The following is a 13,163-nucleotide window of genomic DNA, read 5'->3' on the forward strand; positions in this document are numbered from 1 at the left end:
TATATTTATTATTTATAAATACACAATATTTATACACTTTTCCAATGCTGGGTTGCAGCTGGAAGAGCATCCGCTGAGTAAAAACATATACCTGAATAGTTGGCGGTTCATTACACTGTGGCGACCCCTGATAAATAAGGGACCAAGCCGTAGGAAAATTAATGAATAAACATTTATGCAAAGTGAGTACACTCACATTAAGTAAATACAAGCTTTTATTTTGGATGTGATTAACTCTTTGACAGCACTATATTCTACATATTAATTTAAGCTATCAAATTAGCAGCGTCTGATTCGTAGATAAAAATTGAACACTTGCAGAAACATGTCCAATAAGGTGTACATGAAGGAACTATCAGTCAGAATGAATAACCAGCTGTGCAAACTATACAATAAAGCTTTTCATTCTCTACTCCATATGAATAAATAGTTTTATAAATACATTTTTTTGCTGCTTTTCTATATAATCTCTGTGTCCACACACAGAATGACATCATTTCCAAAAATGCCTTGAATAAAAACAGATAATAGACAACAAAAACAAGTCTCGTGATTCAAAAAGCAAACCAAGAAAGTAGAAACATAAACATCAGTGTCGTACATCTGAGATATACTCTCCGTAAAAGCTTTATAAATATCTGCACGTAAACATATGAGTCTCTTTATGACATGCAATACGGAAATACGGTGGACTCTAAGTGGCAAACACAAACAATAAATCCACCAGATCATTTGGAGTTAAAGATTTCAACGTAACTATTTTTGATAAACATTTGAAGAGGTTTTTAAAAATATACAACTTCTCAGTCATAGCCTTGTGGTATACAACATTAGATTTTTTTTCTCAGAGGTTTGATGCGCGCCTGGTTTTCATATGAAGCTACCTGAGCACCAGGCTGGATCACAGTAACACGCTACAGAAGTCGCTCTATAGGACCAGACACAATAAAAAGGTTGATTTCGGATGATTCGCTGGATTAGAAAGCCCATCCCTGGCTCTAGTTGGTCAGCTATAACACCACCCTCTTTCAAATTCAGCATGTTTTGCTTTGTGTCGCTCAAAAAAATGTATAAAACGTGGACGATATATCACAAAATTATCGTTATCGCGATAGTAGTATATGCAATATATGTATCGCTAGCATGTTTGATGAATTTGAATTAGCATGTTTGATGATTTTATGCAGCCATTGTTTATCTAAATTTGACAAATCAGATGAGGCCTTGCTATCTTTATCGCCGCCTCCCTAGTAATTGCTGTTCTGCTATTGGCTGGAGCGGCCCAAAGCTGAACCCGGTGCTGAAAATAAATACTTTAATACATGATAGGAAAATGACAACAGCCAAGCAGAGTCAGAATATCTGCACAGGTTTTCACTCTCTCATAGTGTTTAAAAGACTAAGGCTAAAGCCAGGAGTTTTTTTTAAAGGCTTTATGGAGCTCATCATTAGATACAATATGCATCGCTGAAGATCAAGCACTTCTTCTATACAGGATGGCAACTGCATCCTAAATCTCTCAGCGGCTGAGACTGGGACTCGTGACACGATGCCAAAATCTCTAGCTTTCAAAAAATTCTTTAGTGGCTACATCCTGACCTAAATCTCTCCCAAAAACCCTTAGACTCAGAACGTTCACAACACAGTTTGAATAATTCACTTAAAGACTTGGATTTGCTCCAGTAAAGTCGTACATTTTGGTCGGATTTGACCATTTGAATGCAAATTTGATGTGAAATCCACTAATGAGAACAAAGTAGCTGTCTGCCTCATGTTGGTTACTGCAGTTTAACCACTTTATAGGGTGTTATTTATCTAACAAAGTTATTTTACTTTTGCACAGTTTTAGATGTTATTAGTTATAAAGTAAATAGTTACTGTATTTACATGCCTTTTCCACTGAAAAATAAAGTAATGGATGACTTTTTTATTTTTAGGTAATTTAATTACAGTTAGTTACCTTTCTTAAAATCTGCAAACAAATTTACACTTTCATATAAATTATTTCTGAGAAGCTTAAGAATATATATATATATATATATATATATATATATATATATATATATATATATATATATATATATATATATATATATATATATATAACTTGTTTTATTAATATATATTACAAAAAAGAAGATTATCATTTATCATTTCTTAAGACATTAATGGTGGGTAAATAAATCAATTGAAAAATGTATTAATTTATTATATATATATATATATATATATATATATATATATATATATATATATATATATATATATATATATATATATATATATATATATATATATATATATATATATAAAATAGCAAAATCACACGAGTAGCATTGCGATATGGCTGTATATCGGCACTGGTGAGAGGCGTGCGTTGCCTTAGTGCCTCCACCAGTGCTGATATACAGCCATATCGCACTGCTACTCGTGTGATATTGCGTTTATACAACAGTTTGACAGCATGGTTATGTATATAAAACCTAAATCAAACATGGAGAGTCTCAAAAACCCTTTTGTATGAGGAACTACTTTCTTCTGCGTTGGATTCTAATCATAAGCAAATTAAACAGCTGAGCAAACATTTTTCAAACTTTAGATCTGTAGTGTCTGCTTGTTGCTGGCTGTATGTGGGCGGAGTAATACACAAAGGGTAAAGAGGCTGTACGGGTGCTGATATTATTTAAATATATCATGGCTATCAGCCAATCAGATTCGAGAACCAGACAGAACTGTTGTATAAATATATATATATATAATTTTTTTTTCTTTTAATATATACTTCTTTTACATTCAGATATTTTGAATAACTCTTAGAATTAAACATGTAATTTATAATTTTTCAGCTATAAGGGTTAGATTTATCCAGTAATGAAATGTTTTAAAAATGTGTCAATATACAGTGTGGTACAGTGTGTTTGAAATATGGTGTCATTTTATACATATATTGTTCAGATTGTAATTTTATTGCTTATGAGTTGAGATTTTAGATTTTTTTTTATTTTTGAGTCAAGATATAAATAACTTATTGAGTAACTAAGTTACTTTTCAGAACATGGGCTCGATTTTAAGGATCTAGGTGCAGTTTAAAGTGCATGACGTTAAAGCATTAAGGGCGTGTCTGAATCCACTTCTGCTATTTTAAGGACAAAAAAAATGAGCTCTGTGCTCCGATGAATGGTTTAACAGGGTTGTGCTTATTATCCTAATGAGTTCTGGGTGTGTTTTGAGCATAAACTGCATTAAACCAATCAGAGTCTCATCTCCTATTCTTTTTAAGAGTCAGTTGGGTTGCACCATGGCGCATTTGCTATTTACATGGCAGACTTTATAAGTGTAAAAACTGGCGAGAAAACAGTTAAACAGACCATCTGCAGTGCGAGAAGAAAGAACGAGCCTCCTCCAATCAGCCTTTACTTTCACTTTACTTTACTTTTACTCTTTACTCCTTTACTTTTGTGGATAAGGAAACAGTGTTGTATGCACTCCACTGAAGACATCCATTGGCTTACATATTTAATTTTGTTTGTTAAGCTCAAAGATTTTAAAATTTCTATTTCTAAGTTCAGTTCTAATTTCCAGCAAATAAATAGATTTATCAATAATAACGAAGTGTGGTTAAAAACTGAGTTGTATCCAAACACGTCATATTCTTAAGCCCCATAAGGTGATGCATACGTCTTTAAAGCCTACAGTACAAGGACAAATCTACACTTATTTTTATTAAAACTAATATAAATATGCATAAAATAAATAATACTGCTATACTAGTAACATTATACAATGGCACAGTCTATTTCAGTTTCTCAAAATAGCAATGCGCCAACAATGTGCACACCTCCTTTATAGACCAGCACTATGTGTCTACAAAGTGGCGCAAGTGGATTTGCTATGTAAACAATGTGGCGCGGTACGTGAAAATGACAGTTGTGCTGCTCTGAAAATAGCAACAAATCTCACCATACATGTCTTGCGCTTATTGCGCCAGGTGTATGATAGGGTACCAAGTATTTAGAACATCATTTAAATACTTTTAATAATTGTACTTTACCCAGCACTGTTTTAGCATGAATATTTTTTTTATTTAGGTATCATTTATATCTGAATACTGGAATTTGATATTGTCTTCAGCTTTAAGCCGAATGGTAAGACATTTGAAAGAGGGTGGTGATTTCCTATTTCCATACAAAATACAATGTCGACATTTATATAATTGCAAAACATTATTTTATGATGGTGACTAGGAACAAATTGATCTCCCTCTACATTGATCTACCCATCTACTGTGGTTCAGGTCACATGACATGGAGAAACCAAAATATAGAAACACTTCATTTGAATACGGGGACATGGTGAACACACACAATAAAGATCTGAGAAAAAAACACCCTCTTAAAAAAATACTATACATCTACTGACTTTAAATACACACTTTAAGGCCATGAGGACCCAACGATTCTACGTGTAGCTTCTGCTGAGCGATCAATGTCAGCAGTTCAGATCGGGCTGCTTGTGCTATTTTGTGTCTTGGAAAAGAGTGTCAGTTTTAAAGCGATATATGAACATTTTGTCACATTTTATGTATTCATTTATTCATCCTCATGATGCTTTAAAGCTGTATGCTGTCATTTTTCCCCTGAACACAAATACACATTTTTGAAAAAATAAATAAATAAATGTCAAAATAAAACTATTAAGAATCATTTTCAATTGTCAAAGTGAAGCTAAAATAAATATAAATATTTGAAAAATGTGAATTTAAGAGCTAAAAACTCTAGCTAAATAGAAATATACCAAAAACTATTAAACAAAATAGAAAATTAAAAGCAAATTTTAAATATTAATAATAAATACAACAATATATAAATAATGCTAAAATAGCTCTGGACAGTTCACACTTAGTAAACTGCACAATAATGTAATCCTTAGGATTTATTCAATATATTTTAGTTGTTCCCTCTTGTTTAAATGTCTAATAATTTAAAACCAAATAAATTTGCTGAAATTAATAATTCATAGAGTGTATTTATAATTTAAGTGTATTTTGCCTAACTGCAGTGGAAGATTTGGTCATGTATTATATATATAATATAATTATATATATATAATTTTTTTTATTATATATTATTATATTTAATATATTATATGTGTTTATTATATGTACATATAGAATATAAAAATAATAGAATTTTATATATATATAAAAAAAAAAAAATATATATATATATATATATATATATATATATATATATATATATATATATATATATATATATAGACATATGTGTGTATGTTTTTTTTTTTTTTTTTCATTCATTCCTTTTCTTTTCAGCTTAGTCCCTTTATCAATCTGGGGTCACCACAGCGGAATGAACCGCCAACTTGATGACCTTCCAGCTGCAAAACATCACTGGGATGCATCCTTACACACTCATTCACTTTCATACACTATGGACAATTTAGCTTACCCAATTCACCTACAGTATAGCGCATGTCTTTGGACTATGATGGAAACCCATGTGAACACGGGGAGAACATGCAAACTTTGCACAGAAATGCCAACTGACCCAACCGCAGCTCGAACCAACAACCTTCTTGCAGTGAGGTGTTCCTGTTACCCACTGCGCCACTGTGCTGCCCTGCATTTTCATAATTTTAGAAATTGTATTTTTATTTTTACCATACTCTTTTAATATCCTCTAAATAAATGAACAATTGAAATGCAGTATAAATATGGTAAATAATCTATAACTTCTACATTTTGGTCTCGGCTTCTACAGTATATGGCTTCAGAAGACTCAAACACACTACTTTAATTGTGCTTTCTTTGTCACTGAATTGTTATACTGGAAAAAACAGATGGTTAAAGATTTATATTAACAATAAGCTTTTTCATATTTAGCACTAAAAATAACCCAATAAAACAGCAACAGCATAAGAGTTTGTTACAACATGAGGATGACTAAATGCATTTAGAGTGTTTTCTCTGTAAACTCATATTCAAATGATATGTACAGTTGAAGACAGAATTAATAGCCCTCCTGAGTTATTAGCCCCCTTCTATATTTTCCCCATTTTCTGTTTAACAGAGAGCAGATTTTTCCAGCATGTTTCTTAACATAGTAGTTTTGATAACTCATTTCTAATAACTGATGTATTTTATCTTTGCCATGATGACAGTAAATAATATTTTACTAGACATTTTTAAAGATATTCAGGGACATTTAAAGGATAAACTAGGATAATCAGGGTAATTAGGCAAATTATTGTTTAACTAACGTTGGTTTGTTCTGTAGACAATAAAAAAAAAAGTGTAATGATATTAACCTTTAATGCATTAAAAAAAAAAAAAAAACTGGGTTCATTCGACCCAAAATAAAACCAGTACGACTTTCTCCAGAAGAAAAAAAATCATAGGAAATACTGTTGAAAATGCCTTGCTCCGTTAAACATCATTTGGGAAATATTTGAAAAAAAAAACATCACAGGAGGGCTAATAATTTGGACTTCAACTGTAAATTGTTCAGACTAGGCTGCGCGTCCCGCTGGAGTACCTGCGCTGGCTCAGCAGGTGGCGTGGCGGAGGTGGAGTCGGCGGGCAAAACTGATGTGGGTGATGATAAGGAGGCGGTGGAGGGGGAAGGGGCGGCTGCTGCTGCTGCTGTTGTTGTTTTCCCGCCTCCCGGGACCTAGTGGGCGTGGACACCGCTGATTGGATGAGGCGATGAGCGGGGTTGTGGCTGAGAAACGCCTCCACATGGCCACGCCCAGCCGAATCCACGACAATCACCTTGACGATCTGCTGGCACTGGATCAGGGTGTCGGGGGAGATGGTGAGGGCGGAGTCAGGGGCGGGGCTAGGCAGGACGGCCAGGCGTTGCTGAGCGCTGGGCGGGGCCAGAGGAGAGCTGAGTTGGTACGTTTGGAGCCTGTTGTGAATTGACACCTAGTTTAGAAACAGCCAGAAGCAGGAAGCGTTATCAGCCTGGCCTGCTGCACTCTCACGGCCCTCTGGTGCGGATCACACGACAAGGCCATGCCACAGAGCATGCAGGCGGCAAACAAGGCACCAATACTGACATACAGCGCCGTTACACTGGGTGAAAGTGAGGGACGCTGCCTGTCTATTTTTATTTAAAGGGATAGTTCACTCCAAAAAGTGAAAATTGACTATTTATTCACCCTCAAGTGGTTCCATGTATTTCTTCTGTTGAATGATATGTTTTGGAGAATCTTGGAAACCTGTAACCATTGACTTCTATAATAGAAAAAATAAATGCTATAGAAGTCAATGGTTACCGGTTTCCAGCTTCCTTTAAAATGTATATTTTCTGTTCATTCATTCATTCATTTTCTTGTCGGCTTAGTTCCTTTATTAATCCGGGGTCGCCACAGCGGAATCAACCGCCAACTTATCCAGCAAGTTTTTTCAGCCGCAACCCATCTCTGGGAAACACCCACACACACATTCACACAAACACTCATACACTACAGACAATTTAGCATACCCATTTCACCTGTACCGCATGTCTTTGGACTGTGAGGGAAACCGAAGCACCCGGAGGAAACCCACGCGAAGGCAGGGAGAACATGCAAACTCCACACAGAATCGCCAACTGAGCCGAGGATCGACCCAGCGACCTTCTTGCTGTGAGGCGACAGCACTACCTACTGCGCCACTGCCTCGCCACTATATTTTTTGTGTTCAACAGAAAAAAGAAACTCTTAAAGGTTTTGAAACAAGTAAAGGGTTAGGAAATGATTATGATTTCTGGGTGAACCATCACTTTAAAGGTTAATATTATGTGGTTCATACTTTTAACAGCTGTTTTTACATTGGGTGAAAGTTGGGGACACTCCCTTCCTACACTGTGATTTTTGTATTTTTATTTAAAGGGATAGTTCAATCAAAAAAATGAAAACTGACTCACTATTTACTCACCCTCAAGTGGCTCCAAATGTTTCTTATTATTTTGAATGACAATGTTTTAAAGAATGTTGGAAATCTGTAACGATTGACTCCCATAGTAGCAAATAAATACTTTGGAAGTCAGTGGTTACCAGCTTTCTTCAAAATATCTTCTCTACAGAAGAAAAACACTCATAATTTTTTTATTGGGGGGGGGGGGTGAACTATCACTTTAAGGAGATGTTTTATGTGGTTTATACTTTTAAGAATTGTTGCTGTTTTTAGCATTTAAAATGTCTTACCAGGTAAAAGCACAGATTCACAGTCCAGACAGGGTTATAGTCTCAAATGTTTGTTGAATAATCCAATTTTCTCTCTGGTAAGTTAACTATCACTAATGGTTTGATCATTACAAAAAAATTGAGCCAAACATGTAACATGAATGTTACATGCACTGAAAAAAGATGATGTCTTCAGAATTGTTGCAAACAATGTATACCTGTTGAATTTAAACAAACGTATTAAATTTATTAATGTTCAACTTAATTTGTTTGTTTAAATTCAGCCCAAATAAATTGTTTACGACCACAAAAAAAAGTGTAAATCCAAGGAATCATCTTGGAATCCTTTTTTTTTAAAGTGTGGATCTAATAAATGTTCAGGGAGAATAACTGTAAATGAACTAGTATTATACAGGTAAGCAAGCGATAAATATTGGAATTTGGCCAATAGTTGTTTGGTAAAATAGGTATCGACCCCCAAAAAATGTGTTTAGTTTGTTGTCGTTGGAGTACTTAAGGCACGAGTTGTACATTTATTAAACTGCAAATACTTTTGTGTTGACTGTCCACTTAAAATGCCTAATGAAAACCATTTTACATGAAACAACAATCGATATTGACTTTTAATTCGTAGAGCTCTATTTTGACGATTTATGCACAAAGTGCAAAGCGCAGGGCGCAAACCCATTCAGGGCGTGGCAGAATCCACTTTTGCTAAAATAAGGACGGAAAAATCCGCTTTGCGCCGTGGCACATGGTCTAAAAGGGTTGAGCTTATTTTCTTAATGAGTTATAAGTGTGTTTTGAGAATAAACCAATCAGAGTCTCATCTCCCATTCCCTTTTAAGAGTCAGCGCCATCGCGCATTTTCTATTTACATGACAGACTTTGTAAGTGGAAAAACTGAACACTTCACTAGCAAGAAAACAGTTAAACAGCATCTACAGCGCAAGAATGAGAGATGAGCCTCCTCATCGTTTACTTTCCCTTTCACTCTGGTGGATAGGGAAACTTCTTGTACGCACAGACATCCATTAGCCAATGAATAATTAATTTTGTTTATAAAGCACAAAGATTTGTTTCAAAACTATTTCTAACTTCAGTTCGAATTTCCAGCAAACGAATAAATGAACAATAATAACGAAGTATGCTCAAAAAACGAGTTATATCCAAATACACATGCTGCGCCCCAGATAGTCTAAAACCTGACAGGTGGACAAATCTAAGATTGTTTTTAATAAAACAAATATATGCATATACTAAATATTACTGCTAATAATAATAACATAAAGTGAATTGTTATGAATAAACTGAAAAAGCCCCCTGAGATGAAGATGGCATGAAAGTATGGTTTTTATATTTATGTAGGCTAGAAGATAATATGTTTTCTAATCCTTTATATTTATATCCTATATATATCCTTATTATATCCTATGTATATCCTTAATATTTTTATTATTTTTCATATGCAAAGATATTTGCGTATTACTGTACATCCTGTCTGTATAAAGCAATGAGAAAGCGAGGCGCACAACTAACCTGCTCTGCGCTGGACTATAGACCTGCTTTGTTCTGGATAATAGCAACGCGCCAGCAATGCACCTCAACACGCCTCCTTTTTTAAACCAGCACGCCTATGGGCGCACATATGAGCGCAAATATATTTGCTATTAAAACAGCGTGGTGCAAAATGTCAAAACGACTCTTGCACCAAGCTGAAACTAGCAAACAACAATTGCGTCTCGCCTTGCGCCACATTGCGCCGGGTGTATGATAGGGGCCATAGACTTTATTTTTAAAACAACACATTTATCTTTCGTAGGTAATGTTAATTTTAACATTGACAAATACAACATTGGGCTTAAACAATGTATCAGTCAATATCATTTAATAATATTGAGCTAGCATGAACTAATGTTAAAAAAAAGAATAATAAATATGACAAATGTACTACTCAGTGTTATAAACTAATATTAACAAAGACAGTGTATTTTCTTAAGTCATCAAAACTTGCAGCAATCAAACTGACTAAAATATTAAGTTATTACTAACAATTAATGACTTAAAAAGCTATTAATAAAATAAATATTAATAACTTTTCAAATTTAGTAGAAAACTGATCATCAAAATAACTTGCAAAAACATTTCTTGTCCTGGCTTATTTTTTTTTACTGCGAGCGGTCAATTACTGGCCTGTTTTTCTTGTTCCTCCAAAAAAAAGAAAAATCTAATAATACTAATAAGTGTTTAGTTAGTTAATAAAGGTACAACAAAACCTGGCAGTTCATGCAGACAGCGGAAGACAGCATGATACAGTACCTACAGCACAGTCGGTGTGGGTGAAAGCGGGTGATGCTGACTTCCTGCTTGAACTGCCGCCATTTGGATAATTAGCTACTATCTTATGCGTTTCCTTTTATTACTGCGCTGCTAATCAGACTGTTATATTTTTATCCGTCTGTAAGAAGCATTAAAGTGCCCCTTGAGGGCCTCGGCGCTTGGCAGTGAGGGTCCTTGTTGCATGCTGGGTAATTTGCACCTTGTCTTGATAGACCCGGTTTGCATGTGTATGCGTGTTTGGCATCTCTGAAAAGCGCTTTCGTAGCCTTCTGTCCACACTAGAAACAGCTCAGCCTCTTTAATGAAGTGCGGTAAAACTATTGGCTATTGTGTTTCTGGACGTGTGTTAGGAAAATTAAAATTGTTTCTCCGCTATTAAGCAAAGGACCAAGTTTGGACACCCCTGACCTAAAGTAATGGCACCCTATATAGCCCATGGGTTTCCTAATACAGTGTTTCCCAACCCTGTTCCCGAAGGCACACCAACAGTACATGTTTTCAACCTCTCCCTAATCAAACACACCAGAATCAGCTCATTCGAACATTAGAAGAGGCTCCAAATTCTGAAATGAATGGGTCAGATAAGGGAGACATCCAAAATAAGTACTGTTTGTGTGGCTCCAGGAACAAAATTGGGTTGTCCTACTACACTATTTCACTAAGACATCATTTATATTATATTAAGTCTTAATAACCGGTGTGTCTTTGAGAGAATTTCACCACACAACAACAGCAGCTGTATGCAAGACTAAAACACAGCAGTCAGCAAAAGCCTGAGTGAGAGGCCATAGATTACAGATGACGGTGAGGGGCAGATGGTGTTATCTGGGATTGGCAGTGCCGTTATTACTCTGCACGGGGGTCTATGTGTGTGTGCGCGCAGTGAAGACACCGAGGGCAGGCGTCTCCGCTTTGACGGACAGTGAGCTCAGGGGTCAGTGGGTGAAGGGCAGGGGTTGTGGGCTGGTGGGGAGGTTATCTCTGATTCTGCAAGGAGATATAGTGATGATAACTGAATGGACAGTACGTGCTCTTACCACTTACAATATATGCCAGAAGTCTGAAAATGCTCGGGGTTGTGAGATTGAGTTTTGGACAATGTTAACATGATTGCTTTACTTTTATGACATAAATGCATTCAAGTGTTATGCATTTATTAATGGAAATGCCAACAGCACAGCCTTGATTTCTAAAAGAATTTTAAGATTTGACAAGAGGACTAATTTTACATCATTAGACAAAGTTAGATATTTCTGACAAAGTATAAAGTTCCTGAATGTCTAATGTTGTACTGGTTTTGGATATATTGAAAGCATATTAAATGCAAGCAAAGCATTTGATGTTTACCCGTTTCAAATGTTATCACTCGATTGAATGTGCATAATCTGTGGTTACCAGCTGATATGGGCCAGTAGGGGCCTTCTGTGCCTACTAATAGGCTCAGAAGGATGTTATTATCCATACAATATTGTATTTGTGCATATACTGTACATTAGATTAGTCAGTACTGAAGCCAAATGTAGAGCTTATCTAACAAAATAACGTACGATAACAGTCTAAAAACTAGTTCCCCCAAATTTATATCTTATAGAAAAATATTAAATACAAATTTTAAAAGAAGAAAATATCAAGAGAAGAAAAAAAAGGAAAAATTGAATTGAAATTTTGTAGGTTGTAATATTTTTTTTTTATATATATTTTGCTTGCATTTAATTGTATTCTCTTTCAATTTCTAAATCTGTTTGGTGACTAAAATATTATTTTCATAAGTAAATCTGCTTAATAAATTTTAAATAAAGTTTTGTTTAAATGCACTAAAATGCACGCTTACATTTACTGAGAAATGGATGAAAATATAAAAAATATAGTAATAATAAAAAATGTATATATATATATATATATATATATATATATATATATATATATATATATATATATATATATATATATATATATATATATATATATATACACACAGTAAATATATACTTGAATTGAGTTCAATTTAAACAAATATCCAATGTTGCGCTGATTTTGATAAAATGTAAAAATATTCGAAATAAAACATTTCATCAGGTAATTTCATATTTTATTTATTATATACAAAAATCTTATGTTTTTTTGGTTATGTACTTATAAAAGTATGTACAATAGTATTTCATTGATTATTTTTTGTTAATCAATCATACTCTAAGCCATTTTTGATATTTTTTGACAAAGTCATTTTTTAAAAATTTAAAAGCCTCCAATTAATGTCTAAGAAAGTTTACAAATAGTTTTTATGAAATCTTCCTGAAATTTATTTTAGCATCAAAAACCTGAGTAGGCCTAAAATTATGTCATAAATGTAAAAATAAAATAAACAAATCAACAGATAATTGATCTAATAATGAACTAAAGAACAAATCCCAATCATATTTTGTGACAAATTGTGCTAGAACTAAACTGGCATGGTTTTTGGACACAGCACCCCAAAATTTGATGGAATAATTACTTTAATTTCTTAATAAATAATATGCAGTATAGTGTTATTTTCTGATTGATTACGTGCAAGTTTCTTTTTGAAATGTATTGGATTTGTAGATCTTTATATTTGCCCTAAATGATTTCAGAACAGTCAGATTACCATTGAT

At 34.1% G+C, this 13,163-nt stretch overlaps 1 protein-coding gene across 4 annotated transcripts in view; it reads right to left on the reverse strand.

Annotated features, from left to right (window-relative positions):
* Positions 1–13,163, reverse strand: part of iqsec3b (IQ motif and Sec7 domain ArfGEF 3b) — a 71,541-nt gene that overhangs the window by 9,894 nt on the left and 48,484 nt on the right. The window contains exon 15 of one of the 4 annotated variants that reach the window (XM_009293398.5): positions 5,311–6,929. The exons of 1 other annotated variant lie outside the window; for it this stretch is intronic. In XM_009293398.5, coding sequence (XP_009291673.1) covers positions 6,858–6,929 — 72 coding nt within the window. In that variant the 3' untranslated portion in view covers positions 5,311–6,857. Of the gene's footprint in view, positions 1–5,310; positions 6,947–8,158; positions 11,518–13,163 lie in introns of those variants that run through there. 2 more of the 4 variants (XM_677830.9, XM_009293399.5) reach the window with 2 other exon arrangements.

Source organism: Danio rerio, chromosome 18, assembly GCF_049306965.1.
Source record: "Danio rerio strain Tuebingen ecotype United States chromosome 18, GRCz12tu, whole genome shotgun sequence".
Taxonomy (NCBI): domain Eukaryota; kingdom Metazoa; phylum Chordata; class Actinopteri; order Cypriniformes; family Danionidae; genus Danio; species Danio rerio.